This window comes from Elephantulus edwardii, unplaced genomic scaffold (assembly GCF_000299155.1).
Source record: "Elephantulus edwardii isolate Elephantulus edwardi_28Jun2011 unplaced genomic scaffold, EleEdw1.0 scaffold00065, whole genome shotgun sequence".
NCBI lineage: Eukaryota > Metazoa > Chordata > Mammalia > Macroscelidea > Macroscelididae > Elephantulus > Elephantulus edwardii.
This window is the reverse complement of record NW_006399815.1, coordinates 15,331,465-15,352,195: the sequence shown is the minus strand read 5'-3', so window position 1 is coordinate 15,352,195 and position 20,731 is coordinate 15,331,465. Positions and strand designations below refer to the sequence as shown.

Sequence of the window (20,731 nt, the reverse complement as noted above, 5' to 3'; positions counted from 1 at the left end):
TCCTTTCTCCAAGTTCATAGTTTCCAAAGGCATGTGGTTTAGGAAGTGGATGCCATTTTCGCTTCCAAACCTGTTTTATATTTGGGAACACCACCAAACACTGTCCACATTGGGAGCCCATTATGGTATTTGATAGCCTAATACCCACGCTGGACAGTGTTTGCTGGAGTTTTCTGACTAAAACAAGCCTGGAAGCAGGAGTGGCATCCACTTCTGAAATGGCTTGCCTCTGGAAACTCTATGTAGGAACAGTGCTCAGGCCTTTCATTCATAGGGTCGCTATGAATTGTCTACAACTCAACGGCACCTAAGAACCATAACGACGATGACATAGAGAGAGCTACATTGGCCTGGTGGACGGAAAGTTATGCTACCAAGCCAAAGGTGGGTGATTTTAACCTGCGGCCCTCAGGCCTGGTTCAAGTTATTTTCCTGTCAAACATTCTTCTAGGTGGTATAGCACTGGTCTGTGCATTGCTGTACAGAGGTAACTCGTGGTTGCTGTGATGCTGAAAACTGTGACACTGTGCCAAATGTGGTAATGGTACCCATGGTGGACAGTGTTTTCTGGAGCTGCCTGACTAAAACAAGCCTGGAAGCAGGAGAGACATCCACTTCCAAAATGGCTTGCCTCCGGAAACGCTATGTACAAAAAATGCTCAGGCCTTTCATTCATAGGGTCACTATGAGTCATTTACGACTCGATGGCACCTAAAACAACAACAATGGCACAAAGTTCAGCATCACAGCAAACCCAGATTACCTCAGTACGGCAAACTGACTAAGAGTGATGTAAAAGTAGAATAATGTTTCTCCAAATATAACAACACAGCACATCAGCAGAGAACTGCCAGAAGTCCAGGCTGGATCTAGAAGGGGTCATGGTACTAGGGATATTGTAGCTAATGTTAGATGGGTCTTAGCTGAAAGCAGGGAGTACCAGAGAAATGTATATCTGTGTTTCATTGACTATGCAAAGGCGTTTGACTGTGTGGATCATAACAAACTGTGGCTGACTCTGAGAATAATGGGAATCCCAGAACACTTGATCATGCTAATGAGAAATCTATACTTGGACCAGGAGGCAGGTGTTAGAACAGAGCAAGGAAACACTGCATGGTTCAAAATTGGGAAGGGTGTATGCCAGGGATGTGTCCTGTTTCCATACCTTTTCAACTTGTATGCATAACAGATTATCCGGGAGTCTGGGGTCTATGAGAAATGTGGGGTCAAGATTGTTGGAAGAGCTATTAACAATCTGTGTTAAGCAGATGACACAACCCTGCTTGCTGAAACTAAGGAGGACCTGAGATGCTTGCTCCAGAGGGTCAAGGACTGCAGCCTCCAATATGGATTGAAGCTCAATGTCAAGAAGACAAAGATTCTCACCAGTGGACCAATTGGTAGTATCAGGATGGATGGTGAAGAGATTGAGATTGTTCACAGCTTTAGCTTGCTTGGCTCCACAGTCAACACTCTTGGCACCAGTAGCCAGGAAATTAAAAGACGTATTGCCATGGGAAAGTCTGCTGTTAGGGACCTCTCTAAAGTACTCAGGAGCAATGGTGTGGCTCTACATCTGGTATAGGCCATGGTCTTTGCTATCACTTGTTATGCATCAGAGAGTTGGACAATGACTAAGGAGGATAGAAGGAGAATTGATGCCTTTGAGCTATGGTGCTGGAGAAGAGTATTGAGGGTACCATGGACTGCTAGGAAAACAAACAGATTCATCCTGCAAAAGGTTAAACCAGGCGGCTCCTTGGAGGCAAGCATTCTCAGGCTCTGTCTATCATACTTTGGACATGTTGTAAAGAGGGACCGGTCCTTGGAGAGGGACATCATGCTTGGTAGGGTGGAGGGACAGCACAGGAGGGGAAGGCCCTCTATGAGTTGGATTGATTCAGTGACTGGGGTAATCAGGATGGGTGTGTCAGAGACAGCGCAATTGGCACAGGACAGAGTAGAGTTTAGGGCTGTTGTACATAAGGTTGCTTGCTATGAGTCACAAGCGACTCGATAGCACATAACAACAACAACAACAGGCTCACTTAGCAGTGATTAAGTGTTATCAAGTCGAATATGACTCATAGCGACCCTATGAATAAAATACTTGAACTCTGTCCTATAATTAACATCATTTCTCTATGTGTATTGCTTTTCATAATATTCCACTATTACAGATTTAATTTCTTCTGGTTTAGTTATGATGTCAAATCTATCATTCCTTAATAGAATTATTTGTGTCTTCTCCTTTCTTTTCTTTTTGTTAAGTTTGCCAATGGTTTGTAAATTTTGTTGAACCTTTTGAAAACCAGCTCCTGGTTTTGGATGGTTTCAATTGTGGGTTTTTTGTTTTCTACCTCATTCATTTCAGCTCTTATCCTTATAATTTCCTTTTTTTCTGGAGGCTGTTGTGTTAGATTTGTTGCTCCTTTTCTATTTGAAGAAGGTGTTGAGTTAGATCATAATTTTGCTTTTTCCATTGTCTTTTTATGTGTTGTCTTATCGGTATGACCTGCCCCTTGCAGACTGCCTTAGCGGCATTCCAGAGGTTTTGGTTTGCTGTATTTTCATTACCATTTGTTTTGAAGACTTTTTAAATTCCAGTCTTTATTTCTTCTCTAAACCAATTGTGTTCTAGCAAGGTGTTATTTAGCTTCCCCATTGGTAACTTTATAAACTTTATCTCATGTGGTTAATTTCTAGTTTTATGGCATTGTGATCAGAGAAGAACCTCTCTATTATTTCAATGTTTTTTAATTTGTTGAGGCTTATTTTGTGCCCTAATATTTCATCAATTTTGGAGAATGTGCACTTGAGAAGAAAGTGAATTGAGTTTTAGTTGGGTACGGTACCCTGAATGTATCTACAAGGTTGAGCTGGCTGATAACATAGTTTCGATCTTCTGTATCTTTGTTGAGTTTCTTTTAAGTTGACCCATCCTTTGGTGGAAGTGGTGTGTTAAAGTTTCTTACCACTATTGTGGTGCTGTTTACTTTTTTCCCTTCAATTCTTTTAACAGTTGTTTTATGTATTTAGCAGGTCTTTGAGGTTATATTCTTGATAGCAAGAAAAATACTGATGTGTTAGATGTGGATGGGTATGTTTACTCTTGAAGATTCCAGATCATCTGGTTCTAAAGGAGGCTTAGATTTTCCGCCCTACTCTCATCAGTAACTGTCCCCTGGGAAAGAGGGGTAGAAGAGGCAGAACTCCCTAAATGTCTTGGTAGCCAGGGCTGACACAATGAAGTCAGAATTTTTTCTATTTTTTCCCTTTTCCTAACTCATACCAGTGCAGTTAGCCAAATGCTTACTTGTCTCTTTCAACTTTCTTTTATGAATAAGGAAATCTTGCTTCAAGAAATCTTTCTTAAAGAAATTGCTCTATGTTGGTTTAAAAAAAATCATGGGAAGGGATTGTATAGAAAAAAATTACATGTGCTCATTAAAATAGAGAAGTAAGAAATTTTAACTCATTAAGTTAATTTGTTTTTCTCTAATTTTAAACAACACATATCAAAACACTGATGCAAATAATGCACTTTTGGTTATAATGTGTAGATGGTGGATTAGCAGACACAATCTGCAAACTGTATTTTAGTCTTTAATTATGCTCACTTTCATTTTAAAGTTGTTGTTGTGTACTGTTGAGTCAGAACCTACCTATAGCTGACTCTCCAGTGGGTTTGAAGAGGCAGTAAATCAGACAGGAGGAGATTGCTCATCTTTCTCCTCGGAGCAGCTGATGAATCCAGATTACATACCTTTACATGGGCAGCACAATTCCTTACCACTAAGCCACCAGCATTCCACTCTATAGCATAGGTACACTTAATGTACATTAGGTGTGAAAATGTTGCAAGTTTTTCTGATGGGATGATAGCAAACTGAATATAAAACAGACTAGATTGAAAATGAATGTCCTACCTTCTCTTCTTAGCTTTGATAGAAAACATGTGTTTTGAGAAGAAAGAAAAAAAAATAGTTGTAGGTTTTGCCATCCTGTTAAAACCTGCATGTTAATGAAGAAGCCAAGTGTTGCAGGAACCATGTATGCCTACTTGATTTCCAGAGGCAATTTTTACTCTGATTACCAAGAGAAAAAATTCTATAAAGGAAGCATGCCTTTTGGTCTATAATCTTCATTCCTTTTTCTGCATGGAAACAGGAAATGTTCAGAGGATTACTGAGATCAGAAGGAATTGAACTTGGTTCCCCCTCCTGTGGAGCTGCTGGGGTTTCAGTATGAAAATAATTTTACCCTGTGGCACACACAGTGAGCAAAGCCCTGCCCTCTGTTGACAGGAAACATGGAGACAAGGGAAGGCCATTTAATCTAGGAGAAAAAGTGATGAAAATTCAGACTTTATCTATAAGTTAACCAAAAGTCTTTAAATCTGCCTTGCCAGTTGTAAATCTCATATGCTAGTCTGTGTCTGATGATTACACACACACACACACACACACACACATTGACACACTGTTGTTAGGTACTCTCAAGTCAAGTATGACTCAAAGCAACCCATGAACAACCTGTGAAGATCTGAACCCTGTCCTATCCTGTGTCATCCTCATTATCTCTGATACATTTGAGCCCTTTGCAGCAGTCACTGAGTTAACCCATCCTGTTAAGGGTCTTCCTCATTTAAAGGATATTTGTAGATGTTTCTCCTCATTCTGGTTTATTTCCAATCTAGGCTGTATCTCTAATTTAATAGCTATCTGTGTTCCTCCATTGTTCAAAAGGTTTTCATAGGCCTTTTTCAGAAGGGGATGGCCAATCCTGCTTCCTAGGTTGTCTTAATTTGAGAGGTCTGCTGAAACCTGTCCACCAAGGGTGAACTTTCTGGCATTTTGCACACCAGTGGCATAGTTCATAAACGTGTATTTTTCACTAGATAGGTCAGAACCAAGAAAAGTACTCCAAATTATTATACCTTAAAAAAACTTAACATATAAATTTGATGAGAACAGAAAACAAAGGAAATTAATAACTGTGTCAGTTGGATGAGGATAACTCAATGTTTTTGCTGTTGTTAGGTGCCATTGAGTCAACTAACACAGTGATCTTATGAACAATGGATCTGAATCTTGTGGTACTGTGAGCCATTCTCACAAGCTCTGTTATTTGTGAGACCACTGTTTCATTCACTTTGTTCATCTGTCTTTTTGAGGGTCTTACTCTCTTTCTCTAACCCACCACCTTTCATAGCATGGTGCTGTTTTGCAAGGACTGGCTCTCTTGAGACTGTGCCCAAAATGAGATGAAGTTTCACCATCTTTGCCTCTAAGGTGCACCTTGGCTACATTTCCTTCAAGGCACATTTCTTTTTCTTAGCGGTGCCCAATTTTTCATGTAGAAATATAGGAGTAGAAATATAGCAGGGATAAGCAATAGCTCTGTATTCATACATGCGTATGTGAGAGCTCTTTAATAATAAGATCAAACTAGAGATCCATAAACTAGAGGGGCACTTCCACATGACACCGGGAGATTTGAGATGTATCTCTAAGAAAAGTATCTTTGAGAGGAAAAAGTAAATAGTAGATAAAGAAGCTTGAATCCATCACTGGTTAATGCAGATTATCAAGTGCCAAAAGCATTAACCTAGAAAGGCTGACCGCAGAGAATTGTCTGAAATTCATACCTGGAACATTATATAATACAAATAGATGCAATGTTTAGAAAGAGCAGCCATCAGGGACTTTTGCTTTAAAACCTGGAAAATTATACTGATGAATAAGATGATCAGGCAAAGCACGGAATCCTGAGGAAAAAAAAACTGTTTAGAAATTCAGCACTGTAACTGTCTATGGTGCTTTACCTGAGACCAAAAGATCTGTAATACGGAGAACTATCTTAGGACTGCTGGGTAAATGAGAATCATTTCAGTGATAATATTAATATTACAAGGGTTTGAATCTACCAGCTGGTCCATGGCAGAAGGAAAGGCAATCTCCTTCCGTGTGATTTACCACCTCTGAAAACCTGCTGGAGGGTCAGCTATGGGTTGGTTGTGACTTGATGGCACACACCACCACCACCACCACCACCACCACAACCATCCATATGTTGAAATTAACTAGTGACTTACTACTGTTTGATTTAGTCTCTTGTTCATTGCCCACTGCTAACTAAACTACCATGTAAATATAATTTACATTATCAATTTAGAAACAATTGAAACAGGTGGATATTACGTAGTCATATAATTATTTTCTAGAATAGAGTTCTGTTGAAGGATTTCACTGCATGACTACAAACAAACTTAAGAGGTTTATTCAAATTACTAGATACACAAATATCTGTCGTGGAAGAGATATACGAATCAGACCTGAGTTCAAACAGAAAACTACTCAGCTAAGTCAACTTAACACGATTACACAGAATCCCACTAAATCTCAGCTTGTCAGTTTCATTTAATTTCATTTTGCTCTTCCATATGACAGAATTTATATGTTTAACTTAAATAATTATAAATATGTCTATATATAAAAATCAGGTCTTGAAAATCCATTAAATTAGCATTATAATGATTATGCTAGCATTTCTATTCACAACCTAATGGTTTATTAATTTAATACTCATTTTAAAGGTTTTAGTGAACTCAGAATGTGTTTTGCCTTGGGAGAAAAACTCAATTTATCATTCTGTCAGTCTTAAGAAATATTATCTTGAGGTCCAAACCATCTTTAATGAAATGGAAAACTGAATGTTGAACTAATCTTTAAATGCAAAAGAGAATGTCCTACTCAGAACACAAATCTTTTATTTTGCTGCTTTTAAGAGACATGTTGAGCTAAGTAAATCTATGTCTGTGTGGGCATGGACATACAGACCCCATGCATACCCACATCCTTATAGAGGAAAAAAGTGCTGAGAGAGACCTAAGAGCAAGAAACATCAGATTAAGCACACCCAAGAAAGACAATCAAAAGTTTATACTCACCATCAAATTCTGCAGGTCCAACACCTACTATAATTATGGACATTGGAAGTTTTGAGGCCTTTAAAGAGAACATGTAATTAGGTCACAGTATTTTTCACAATGAAAAACATAAAATTAAAAAGAAAGCTATGGCAGTAATGAGTCAAACAGGTAGAAAACAATATTCAAATATTTATTTTAAAAATATCTCAATTGTTCATTCAAATAGCCTTTGAACACATTGAAAACTGTTGACCGCAGTGATTCCACACTCTTCCTTTGCAGACACTCCACATAATGCTAACCTGGGGTGTGGGGGGGTATTTGTCAAGCATGACCACCTCTGGATAAGAGAAAATAAAAAGCAAGGAGCATCTGCTTTTTGCTACTCTCAGGCCAAATCTTCCTGAGCTGACTTTGAGTATGTTCAGTCTCTTTTACATTCTTCTTGCAAAACACCTTACAGCTCAGCTGTTAAAGAGAGAGAGGTTCCAGATTTGTGAGTGGTCTTCTAGGCTACCTCATTTATAAACCAAGGTTAAGGAAAGCAATCTTCATAGTAAATGAGCAACCATAAATGATCATGACAGAAAACTATTCTTAGCATTATTAATTTACATATTAAATATCCATGAGATTGTGAAGGAGATGGAATACTTAATTCATTAACCTTTCCCCCATACATATCACTGTAAGTTATATCATCACACTAAATCAGAAAATTATTAAATCGGGAAATGTCAAGAAAGTAAGATGCAAACACCACAATGACATCTACAGAAGTCAATGAACTACAGATAATTGTTTTTTAGGGCTGCATGTCCTGATAGCTTAAACCTAAATTATTAGGTTCATATATTAAAGTGCATACTAACAGAAACGACTAGCACATTTTTAAAAAATAGATAAATTTAATATAAATCTATCTAGTTAAAAAAACCTGACAAGCTTTTCCCTGTCCTCATTTTAATATTTTTTCCCTAAGAAGATGTCTATAGTACATTTAATAATTTTTTCCCTCCCCACATGAAATTAATTATCTTTCTCTCCCAACAAACAGGTTATTCTATTCCTTCTATGCTATTAATAATTACAAGGCTGGGCAAACAATTTATTCACACAGCCCATATTTATCAAATGTCTACTTTCCAAACATTGCTAAACCTGGAACTAGTAATTTGAGCAAAATAAGGTAGAATAATTGCTCCCTTGAAGATTAAGGTATGTGAAGACAATCAATTAAATAATCATGAAAAATAAACACATAATGGGGAATCAAAATGAGCAGGATGCTTTATGAGTAAATCTAACCCCTGACCAGTATAAAGTAATTGTTGTTGTCATTAGGTGTCATCAAGTCCCAACTCATAGTGACCCTATGAACAACGTACCTGAACCTTGTCCTATCCAGCACCATTCTCATCATTTCTGCTATGCTTACACTGACTGTTACAGCCACTCTCTTCCTCACTTTTGTTCTAATACTTTCCAGCATGATGTCTTTTTCCAAGCATGCAGCCCCTCCTGACAACATGCCCAAAGTGTGTGAGACAAAACTTCAATATCTTTGCCTTAATGGAAATAGTAATTAATATTGTTATGTGCCAATGAGTCAGAACCAACTTGGAGCTGACACTCCAGCAAGTTTTCAGTAGCTGTAAACTGCAAAAGAATTGATTTCTCATCATTCTCCTGAAGAGCAGCTAGTGGATTTGAACTTCCTGCTGTTAGGTTAACGTACAACTCCTCACTACTAGGCCACCATATAGCCACATGTAAGTGTTACAATATAGTATGTATAATAACTGTTATGTTATGTCCAGTTGCCTGCGCCTCATAGTGACCCTATATACAACAGCCCTAAACCCTACTCTATCTTGTGCCAATCTTATTATCTCTGATACACCTCCCCCCCATTACCCTACTTACTGAATCAATCCATCTCCTGTGCTGTCCCTCCACCCTCCCAAGCATGACATCCCTCTCCAAGGACTGGTCCCGCTCTGCAACATGTCTAAAGTATGTCAGATGAAGCTTCAGAATCCTTGCCTCCAAGGAGCAGGCTGGCTTCACCCTCTCTAGGATGAACCTGTCTGTTTTCTTAGCAGTCTGTGGTATATTCAACACTCTTCTCCAGCACCACAGCTCAAAGGCAGCAGTTCTTCTTCTATCACCCCTAGTCATTGTACAGCTCTCCGATGCATAGCAAGTAATTGCAAAGACTATTGCCTGGATAAGGCACACCTTTGTCTCATGGCTGATATCACTGCCCTTCAGTACTTCGGAGAAGTCCCTCACAGCAGACTTTTCCTATCCAATCTGTCTTTTTACTTCCTGGCTGCTGATTGGCTTCCTGATTGTGGAGCTATGCAAACTAAAGCTGTTGACAATCTTCACCATCTATCATGATGCTGCCAGTTGGCCCAGTAGTGAGAATGTTTTCTTGATATTGAGCTTCAATCCATATTGAAGGCTGCAGTCCCTGACCTTATGCAGCAAGTGCTTCAGGTCCTCCTCAGTTTCAGCAAGCAGGTCTGTGTCATCTGCATAATGCAGATTATTGATGAGTCTACCTCCAATCCTGATGCCACATTTCTCCTCACAGAGCCCAGCCTCCCGGATAATCTGGTCTGCATACACATTGAAAAGGTATGGAGATAGGACACATCCCCGGCGTAGACTCTTCTCAATTTTGAACCATGCAGTGTTTCCTTTGTTCTGAAGACTGCTTCCTGGTCCAAGAATAGGCTTCGCATAAGCACAATCAAGTCCTCTGGGATTCCCATTCTTCTCAGAGTTAGCCACAGTTTGTTGGGATCCACACAGCCAAATGCCTTTGCATAGTCAATGAAACACAGATAGATATTCCATGGGTACTCTCTGCTTTCAGCCAAGATCCATCTAACATTAGCTGTAATATCCCTACAACCACGGCCTCTTCTAAATGAAGGCTGCACATCAGGAAGTTCTCTGTTGATGTGTTGCTCCAGTTGTTTATTGGATAGTCTTCAGCAGACTCTTGCTTGTATGTGATACCAATGATATTGTTTAATAATTTCTGCACTCTGTTGGGTCACATTTTCTTTGGAATTGGAACAACATAGAGCTCTTCCAGTCAGTTGGCCAGGTGGATGTCCTCCAGATTTCTTGGCACAACTTGGTGAGCACATCCAGGGCAGCATCTGTTTGTTGAAATATGTCAATTGGCATGCCATCAATTCCTGGGGCCTTGTTTTTGCCAATTCTTTCAGAGCAGCTTGAACTTCTTCCTTCTTTACCACAGGCTCTTGCTCATATGTTGTTTCATGAAATTCTTCCATGTCCACCAACTCCTTTTGGTACAATGACTCTGTATATTGTTTCATCTTCTTTTAGTGCTTCCTGGATCATTTACTATTCTGCCCAAAGCATCCTTAAGTATTGCAACTCGAGGCTTGAATTTGTTCTTCAAGGCATGTGGGTGGCAGGACTGTATTTTAGTAAGACTGTATATAAATAGGTCAAGCTAAGAGAAGTGTGGAACCAAGCAAGCGGAAATTATTATAAATTTCAACCTCTTCTCCATCTATCACAGATCTGCCAATTGGCCCACTATGAGAATTGGCCCAGTGGTGAGAATCTTTGTCTTCTTGATGTTGAGCTTCAATTCAAATTTATGACTATAGTCTTTGACCTTCTGCAGCAAATGCTTCAGGTCGTCCTAAGTTTTGGTAAGCAAGATTTTATCAACACAGGTTGTTGATGACTCCTCCTCCAATCCTGATGCCACATTCCTCCTCATAATGCCCAGCATCCTGAATTATATGCTTTACATGGAAATTGAAAAGATATGGAGACAGGACTCATCCCTGATATGATCCTTTCTCCATTTTGAACAATGCAGCGTTTCCTTGCTCAGTTTTGTTTTCTGGTCCAAGTATAGGTTTTGTATGAGAACAATTAAGTGCTCTGCATTTGTTATTCTTCTCAAGGTCAGTCACAATTTGTTGTTATCCACACAGCCAAATTCCTTTGCATAGTCAATGAAACACAGACATTCTTCTAGTATTCTCTGCTTTCAGCCAAGATCCATCCAACATTGGCTATGAGATCTCTAGTGCCACGACCTCGTCTAAATATAGATTGTATTTCTGGTAGTTCTCTGTCAATCTACTGTTCTAGTCAATTTTGGATAATGTTCAGCAGGATTTTGCTTGTGTGTGAGATCAGTGATATTGTTTGAGAATCCCCACACTCTGTTAGATCACCTTATTTTGGAATGGGAATAATATGGATCCTTTCCAGTCAGTTGACCAGATAGTTGTTCTCCAAATTCTTGGCACAACCTACTAAGTATGTCTAGGGTAGCATCTGTTTGTTGAAATATGTCAACTGATATTCTGTCAATTCTCAGGGCCTTTTCTTTCTTTTTTTTTTTGTTACCAATTCCTTCAGAGCAGCTTAAACTTTCTCCTCCCCAATCAACACTCTTGGTTTCAGCAGTCAGGAAATCAAAAGACAAATTGCATTGGGGAAATTTTTGTCAGAGACCTCTCCTGAGAGGTGAAGAGCAATGATGTCAATCTAGAGACTAAGATGTGTCTGATCCATGTAATAGTCTTCATAATTACTCACTACACATCAGAGAGCTGGGCAATGAACAGGAACGAGAAAAGCAGAATTAATGCCTTTGAGTTATGATTCTGGAGAAGTGTACTGAATATCCCATAGTCTGCCAAGGGTACAAATAGGTCTGTCCAGGAGAGGGTAAAAGCAGGCTGATCCTTGGAGACAAGGATACTGATCCTACTTACTTTGGGCATGGTCTCAGGAGGAACGAGTCCTGGTGCAAGAGAGGAAGACCCTGAAAGAGATGGATTGACACAGCAAGTGGGGTAATAGGGGTAGGTATGTCAGAGACAGTGAAATTGGTTTAGGATAGTACAGAGTTCATAGCTTTTGTGCATAGGGCAAGTATTAGTTACAGGTCACCTGATGGCGCTTAACAACAACAAAGGACGTGCACTACCCTCACCCTAAGTATAGGAAAATACAATTATTACATTGGCCTTCAAATGGATTCTGACTCAGGGTGGCCTCATCTGTTACATAATAGAATGTTCCACAGTACTTTCTTGGCTGTGATCTTTACAAAAGCAGACTATGTGGTCATTTTTCCACAGTAATGCTGGATGAACCTGAATTGTTGTCAAGTTAAGTGTGACTTATAGAGACCCTATGAACAACAGACCTGGCCTTGTCCTACTCTGTGCCATCCTCACTCAAGTGTATCTCCAATACACTTGAGGCCCATCATTGTCTGTGTCAATTCACCTCCTTGAGGGTCTTAACTGTTCTTCACTTCCCATCTATCTTTCCAAGCATGATGTCCCCCTCCAAGAAACATTCAATGAAGTATGAGAGATGTAGCTTCATCATCCTTGCTTCTAATTAGCACTCTCGCTGTGAATTTGAATCAGCAAACTTTAACAGTCAAGTTAAAACTGCCCTCGTCACAAGAACACTGAGAGAAGCTAATATATTTTCAATTATCTCAAGGATGGAAGAATTCTGGCACACTTAAATTTTCCTTCAGAACCTGAGTGGCACAGGACATAATGTATTGGGTGCTAAGTGAAAAGGTGGCAGTTTCAATCCACCAGCTGCTCTGAGGGATAAAGATGGGCAATATTCTCCATAACGATTACAGCCTGAGAAAGCTGTTGGAGGGTCAATATGAGTGGGATTCAACTCAATGGCACTGGATTTGGTTGTAAGTACATGTACTCCTTAGCCTTGTCCCACTGTATCCATAGGACAGATTTATAAATTTTGTGGATAAAGTTAAGAATGTTATTGTTGCAAACACATGGGTCTTTCCCCCTAACTGCTAAGTCAACTAAAGCAGACTCTAATGTCACTAATCTACATGGTGTCAGGCTGTCATTTGGTCAGCCCAACACTCAATGGCTCCTACTTACGTTAACAATGGACTCTTTAGTTTGAGCCATATCTGAGATAACACCATCTGTCACGATCAGGAGGACAAAATACTGGGAGCCATCTTTTACAGAAGAAGCATATCTGAAAAGGCAACAAAAAGGAATTACACAGTAAGAAAATTGTTTCTCTCTACTAGGCGGTTACTAAATAAAATTTAGAATAGTCAGCACACCTTTAAATCTCTAAAAAATGTTTAAACATCTGCTAGAAGCCTACATTGTGCAAACTCTTACACAGACTTTCTCCTGAAACAGCACACCATCTGACAGTAGAATAACTGCAGCGTTAATACCTGCTGACACACAGAAATGCATGGTCGCCTTAGAAATTCATTCACTAATGAAAGATGAGTTGACTGAGAGTCTGTTTAGCACACAGGAATGGACATGGCCTTTGGCATGAACTTATCCTGCCTACGTCACACAACATGTGTAATCTTTAGCAAATAATTAAATTCTCAGAATCTTATTTTCTTTGTTCTACAACGGAGATAATAACACATCTTCTCACTGTTAAATTAGTAAAGAAATTGCATGTATGAGATTCAGTGTATTATAAAGTTCTATAGGGACAGCAATAGTAAAAAAATACTTTTTAGTACATTCACAACTCAAGTTTGTAATATACTTTATATCAGAAGAAGAGAGGAAGGAGGATTAGACAAAGGAAAGACAAAAATGAGGATATTAGAATATGTCACAGCAGTGTTTATCAGAATTGTCAATGAATGATATTCAGTGATTGGACAGAAGATTTATGAATATGGTCTACTGTATGAAATTTCTTTTTCTCCAGTGTTCTATATTCTCTGTATGTAGATTATAACCTGAACAATAATCGTTATGGTTTCTGGTACACAATGATGAGATTGGGGTAGATGTGACAGAGACAATATGATTGGCACAAATAGAGCAGGTTTTAGGGCTGTTGTACATAGAGTGGCTATGAGTCACAGGTGACCCAACAGCACATAACAGCAAGAACAAGTACACAAAGGTAGGCAGTTCTCACTGTGCAATGGGTAAGCAATTATGATGATATCAAGAGACAGGAGAGTAGACAAGAAGACTTTGTTAAAAATTTCCAACAATTTTATGAGAGATTACAGAGATACACAGTTCAAAAAAACGTGCACAAACTGATCAATAAAATTTCTTCATGACCTGAAAAATCCTTAGGTATCCAGTTTGCAAAAATGGTGGTCAGACCACCAGTATAATATGATACGGCACCATTTATTTCTTAGACAGAAGAAGTAACAGCTGTAGGGCAGAAACAAGAAAACTTTCCCATAGATTACAGAAACTCGTAGTTGCTGATGCTACTACTAAAACCAATGATACTTTTGTAGATTGATCGTAATAATAGTATTGAACTGATTTTGAAGTCATAATCACTCATACTATTGAACCACAAATTCTAAAAGTCACAGAATATGTAATAATACTGCACTGCAATCCTGAAATTATGTGGTTTGAATGCACAAGCTGATTCATGGGAGAAGGATGGGCAATCTCCTCCTCTACGATTAATTGCCTCTAAAAACCCATTGGATGGTCAGCTATCTAGCAATGCTGACTTAACAGCACACAGCAATAACAAACAATACAACTAGTAAGGAGTTATAAGGGCCACTCCATAAGAAGCTGCAGTGCTAACCTCAAATCATGCCTGTCTGTGATTCAATGCCAGCAGCTCAGCAAGAGAAAGATAGGCAATCTCATGCCATGAAGTCTGCAGCCTTAGAAACCCAATGAAGGATCAGCCTATGAGTCACCTCTGACTGGATGGCAATGATAGAAGGAGGGAGAATGTGATGCAAAGGAAGAAACTCAACACAAATATGAACTAACTCTTCTATTCTATGCTTAATGTGTGGGGTTCTAGTTTTACCTGAAAATCTTTTAGGAATTCATTTTCATATTTAAATACCCAGTATTTATGGGAAGTAAGGTTTTCCTACTGGCTTCACTTCTGTAACTTAAGATTTTGTATTTCATGTGGTAATGGAAGACTATGAATAATAGTGAGAAGATGGGATTTTTATGGGGTGTTTTTAAATTTTATACTGATTTATTTACAAAGTTTGAGTACATTTTTTCACATTGTATCTTTCCCATTTCCTTCACCCTCCCATCCAATTGTGAGACCCTATGATTAACCACACCTGCCTCCAGCCCATCCTCACCCCTCTGCATCCACCTTCATCCCCTTGGATCCTCATACTCATTCTACAATAACGATTGCATACAGTATTTGTCTTTATGGGACTGAGTTAGTTCACTCAGCATAATATTCTCCAGTCTCTCTCAAGTTAGGTAGTGATTTACAAAATCATTGCTTCATCAAGTGAATGTACTAGAATTGTGAGAAGGGTGTATGAATAAAATAGTGTGGTTTATTTTTTTTCTTAGCAAATGTGTTTTTAAATGTGGTAGATGTTTATACTATTCAAAACACAGATTTTTCAGTATTACATCATCACCTAAAATATCATTCAGTGACTTAAATATCTCATGTTTCTTTTGATTCACCAGAACATATATCTAACAGAAGAGAATATAGTCATACTACCAAGATTGCCAGGGATAGAAACTGAAGAAGATCATAGTAAATTTGGAATTTCTGTGAAGTTTGTTGTTTCATCTTAAAATTTCACAGGAAATTTGCATTTTACTTTATAATGTTTAAGAAGCCCTGATGGCACAAAATATTACATGTTGGACTGCTAATACAAAGTTTAGTGGTTCAAATCCACTAGCAGCTTGTTGGGAGACACAAGGGAAATCTATACCATAAAGATTTTAAACCTCTGAAACCTGCTGGTGTGTCACCCTAAATGGTAACTGAATTAACAGCAATGTGGTTGGTTTGGGTTTTTATAATATATACCTATTCTGCATATAGACTGAAAAGGTATGGAGACAGGATGCATTCCTGACAAACTCCTTTCCTGATTTTGAACCATGCAGTGTTTCCTTGCTCTGTTCTGGGGACTTCTTCTTGGTCTGAGTATAGTTTTGTATGAGTACAATCAAGTGTTCTGGGGTCCCCATTCTCCTCAAGGTTAGCCACAATCTGTTGTGAAGCAGAGAGTCTAATGCTTTTGCATAATGAAACATAGAAAGTCATTCCTCTGGTACTCTTTGCTTCCACCCAAGATCCATCTGACCTTGGTGACAATGTCTCTAGTGCCATAGACTCTACTAAACTCAACTTCAATTTCTGGTGGTTCTCTGTTTACGCACTGTTCCAGTTGTTTCTGGACAATCTTCAGCAGGATTTTGCTTGTGTGTGATATCAGTAATATTATTCTTTAATTTCCACACTCTGAAGGGTCACCTTTGTTGGGATTAGGAATAATTATTGATCTCTTCCAGTCAGTTGGCCATATTTGTTGGCAGAACCTGGTGAGCATGTTGGCTCAATCTGGTAAGCACGTCCAAAACAGTATATTTTTGCTGAAATATGTCAACTGATATTCCATCAATTCGTAGGGCTTTGTTTTTTGCCAGTTCCTTGAGAGCAGCCTGAACTTCTTCCTCTTGATCATAAGTAGTTTCATGAAATTTTTACTGGTACAGTGACTCTGTATACTCTTTTTATATTCTTTTAATGCTTCCTAGATCATTCAGTATTCTGCCCATAGTGTTCTTAAGCACTTCAACTTGAAGCTTAAATTTGTTCTTTAGTTCCTTCAGTTTAAGAAATGCTGAGCAAGTTTGACCTTTTGAAAAGATCTTCCAAGCAACAAATGCTGGCGAGGTTGTGGAGAAATTAGAACCTTTATTCACTGTTGGTAGGAGTGTAAAATGGTGCAACCACTGTGGAAGGCGGTATGGTGCTTTCTCAAAAAGTTGCACATAGAGATACCATTTGACCCAGCAATTCCACCACTGGGAATATACCCCAAAGAGACCATAACTGACATCCAAGCAGATATATGCACACCCATGTTTATCGTGACTTTGTTCACAATAGCAAGGAGTTGGAAATAACCCAAGTGTCCATCAACAAATGAATGGATAGAGAAGCTGTGGTATATTCATACAATGGAATACTACACTGCATTGAAAAACAAGGAACTCATGCAATATTGTGCAAAATGGGTGACCCTGGAGGACTTTATGCTGAGTGAAGTACCTCAGTCATAAAAGGACAAATGCTGCATGGTGCCACTGTTGTAAAACCGGACTCACCTTGGGGTTGGGGGGAGACTGAGAAAGATGGGTTCAATAATGTATATTGCACTGAAACATATGAGGGGAAAACTGCTTAAGAGGGATAGATTATTAGGTATTTTTGCCATGACAGGAGTCCAGAGCGAAGGCTGTATAGTGGAGTGGACCTGGGGGGAGGGATTGTAAAACAATTAAAGAATTTTTCTCTAACTTTTCCAGAAGTGTACTGGGGGGAGGGTTGGGAGGGGAGAAAAGTGCAAAAATGAATGAATGGAAATCCAAAGCCTCTGTAAATTTTCATGGAAATTAATAATCAATTTTAAAAAGTAAAAAAAAAAATCTTCATACCTTTTCAATCTTTATGCAGAACAGATCACTCAACAAACTGGGCTTTATTAAGGAGGAATGTAGCATCAGGATTGCAGGAAAACTTATCCCAAAAACCTACAATATGCAGATGACACAACCTTGCTTGTCAAAACTGAGGAGGACCTGAAGTGCTAGTGCCATAAAATCAAGGTGTGTAGTCTTCAGTATGGATTGAAGTTCAACATCAAGAAAACAAACGTTCTCACCACTGGGCCAAATGGCAGCACCATGATAAATGGATAAGAAATTGAGGTTGTTAACAATCATAGCTTGCTCAGCTCCACAACCAACACTCTTGGTACCGGCAGTCAGGATATCAAAAGACAGATAGCATTAGGTAAATTTGCTGTCAGGGACTTTTCCAGAGTACTGAGACGCAATGATGTTAGCCAGTCTAGAGACTAAAGTGCATCTGATCCAGGCCATGGTCTTCACAATTACTTGCTGCTATATATCAGAGAGCTGGACAATGACTAAGGATGACTGAAGAATAATCGATATCTTTGATGCTAGAGTATTGAACTGGACTGCCATGGACTGCCAAGAGGATAGGTCTGTCTTAGAGAGGGTGAGATCAAGTTCCTCCTTGGAGACAATGATCTTGAAACTCTGTCTCACATACTTTAAATACGTGGTCAGAAATGACTGATTTTTGGAGAAGGACTTGGTGCTCAGAAGGGTGAAGGAATATATGAATGATTGTATGAAAAACAATTTAAAAATTGCATTTAAAAGTGTGAGGAAAAACTCAGATGAGGTGGGTTGACACAGTAACTGGGATAATGGGAGTAGGTTTGTTCAGAGTCAGTGAGACTGGCTCAGGATAGGGCAGGCTCCACAGCTGCTGTATATAGGGTCACCAGGTGACTTGACTGCATATAAAAAAACCAAACAATATACACCTGCTTTTATTTATGCCTTATATTCCCTAGCACTGAAGAAATTAATGTTTTGAAATGATACATGAGTTTGTTGTATGACTATGATTCTAAATCTCGCTGCCACAAGCTGACATTCACTCTTAGTGAATCTGGATGTCAGTGTAGAATTTTTCCATAGAGTTTCCAAACTGTAAATCCTCCAGGAAGCAGACTTTCACATCTAATTTCTGCAAAGAAGCTGACAGGTTTAAACCACTTATCTTTCAGTTAGCAGTTGAGCATTCTAATTACTGGACCATCAGGACTCCAACCACATAACCTTGGATTGACAGTGCAATTCCTTACCACTTGGCTGTCGGGGCTTTACATTATACCATCACGTACCTTAATTGCCACAAAGCTGGAACTAACACATAGCTGCCCTTCCGTTGGGTTTTGGAGTTTCAAATTCATAGGAGGATATGGACTATCTTTTTTCTGTGGAGTCTGTGGTGGATTACAACCACCAGAGAAGCATGGCTTTCTGGCGAGCAGTGCAATTCCCAACTGACCACACCATCAGAACGCCCTGTCTCTTCCTGTCTGTCATTTGGCTGGAAGTTGAGCCAGGGGTGGGGTGGTGGGAGTGGGGGTCTGAGGAGTAAGGCTGTAGTGGTGAGGAGTGCATGACTTTTGTTACAGGTGAGATGGGTGATTAAGCGGCATTGCTATTCATAGTTTTTCACTGTGCAAATTGCATATGTTGCACTTTGCAAAATTCTGTATTTTAAACTAAATATTCTGCCCCACCATTTTATATTAACTGCGTCTTTTTTAAGTATTATATTTTCATGATAGAATTGATAATACATAGGTTTACAGATTAAAATTACACTTTGAAGTAGTGAAGAAATGTGCTTTTTAAAGAAATCAGATGATAATTTTGTAAAATGAATAATGACAATTTTATTATCAAAAGCCAGCAAACTAGCTGTTATCAAATAAAGTCTATAATTTAGTATCACTGAGATGCAGGTTATACTTTTGTTAGGATTGTGGAATTCAAATGCATTTCTTTGAAATTTCTGTCAAAAAATTTCTGCAACAGGTTTCACAGAAGTTGTGAAATAGCTTTGATTTGTGAAATTCTCATTCAGCTATTATTAGTTCACAGGAGATATGTGCTTAGAAAAGCTGACTTGGACATGTCTTACATAGTTTAATTGTTGTTTACACAATGGATTAAATCTTCTTTACACCGAATTAAAGGAGACTTTGAAATATTTCAGCACAAAGCACTGGAGTACTCTTATGCTATCTAGTTGTCTTTCATACCTAACAATTTGTGGCAAGATAATTGACCAGCTGTATCTGCAAAAGTAAGTAGTTGCTTTGCACTTTCTTTTTTGTATTTACATCTCTGAAGAAGAGATTGAAGACAAAATTCATTGATTTGGAGTCAGATAATTTCAGTTGGAATTATAGCTCCATTACCAATGGGCACCCTACACTGTCATTGGTAAAACAGGCCTGGTAATCTAGGATTACTGGGAAGATTAAACACTGCAGCACTAGGCATACTGCCTTAGAAAGATTACAGTCTCCACAGTGCTTACTGTGTTTATTATTAATAATGCCTTCTTCAGATTTATTTTAAAATTATTGCTGTGGCTGCTGCATGTTGCAGAATTTGGAACCAATTCATAACTGACTCTCTAGCCCATTTCCAGAGGCAGTAAATCGCAGGGGAGGAGACTGCCATTCACCCTCCTGAGGAACTGGTGAGTGTGAACTGCGTGCCTGTGGGCTGGCAGTGCATCTCCCTACTGTTAGGCTAGCAAAGCTCATGAAAATGCCAGTATTAAACAAATGACATTTTCTGAAAAGCTGAAATTAACTTCAGCAGTTATCTCAACTCTGAAACTTTTTCAAATATTGTAAGAGAAAATAGAGAAGTCTAGCTAATGGTTAGAAAACAGATAAAGACCTTACTTTAAAAGTCAAATGTGGCAATGACCAAAAAAGCAACTAGCTAAGCACAGAAAAAGAAATTTTAAAAATGTATTTTAAGGTGAAAACATATTTTACTTTTCATTATCATATACTTTCATTACTGTAGTTGTTTATCTTGAAGTGCTGCATTGCTAAAATTCACTAAAAAGTAAAATCTCTATCAAGTAATTTGAAATTATGGAGTCAAAATTCCAAATTAATAGAAACTATGTGCAATGCCTTTACAATCTAAATGCAGAGCAGATTATCCAAGAGCCTGGGCTCTATGAGGAGAAATGTGGCATCAGGATTGCTGGAAGATCTATTAACAATCTGCGTTATGCAGATGACACAACCCTGCTTGCTGCAACTGAGGAGGACCTGAAGCACTTGCTGCAGAGGGTCAAGGACTG

General features: G+C 38.8%; 1 protein-coding gene across 1 annotated transcript in view; it reads right to left on the bottom strand.

Annotated features, from left to right (window-relative positions):
* The window catches only part of CPNE8 (copine VIII), a 400,491-nt gene that overhangs the window by 22,067 nt on the left and 357,693 nt on the right, over window positions 1-20,731 (bottom strand). Inside the window, exons 17-18 of the mRNA XM_006888207.1 lie at window positions 12,895-12,997; window positions 6,956-7,013 (exon numbers count right to left, since the gene is read on the bottom strand). Coding sequence (XP_006888269.1) covers window positions 6,956-7,013; window positions 12,895-12,997 — 161 coding nt within the window. The remainder of the gene's footprint in view (window positions 1-6,955; window positions 7,014-12,894; window positions 12,998-20,731) is intronic.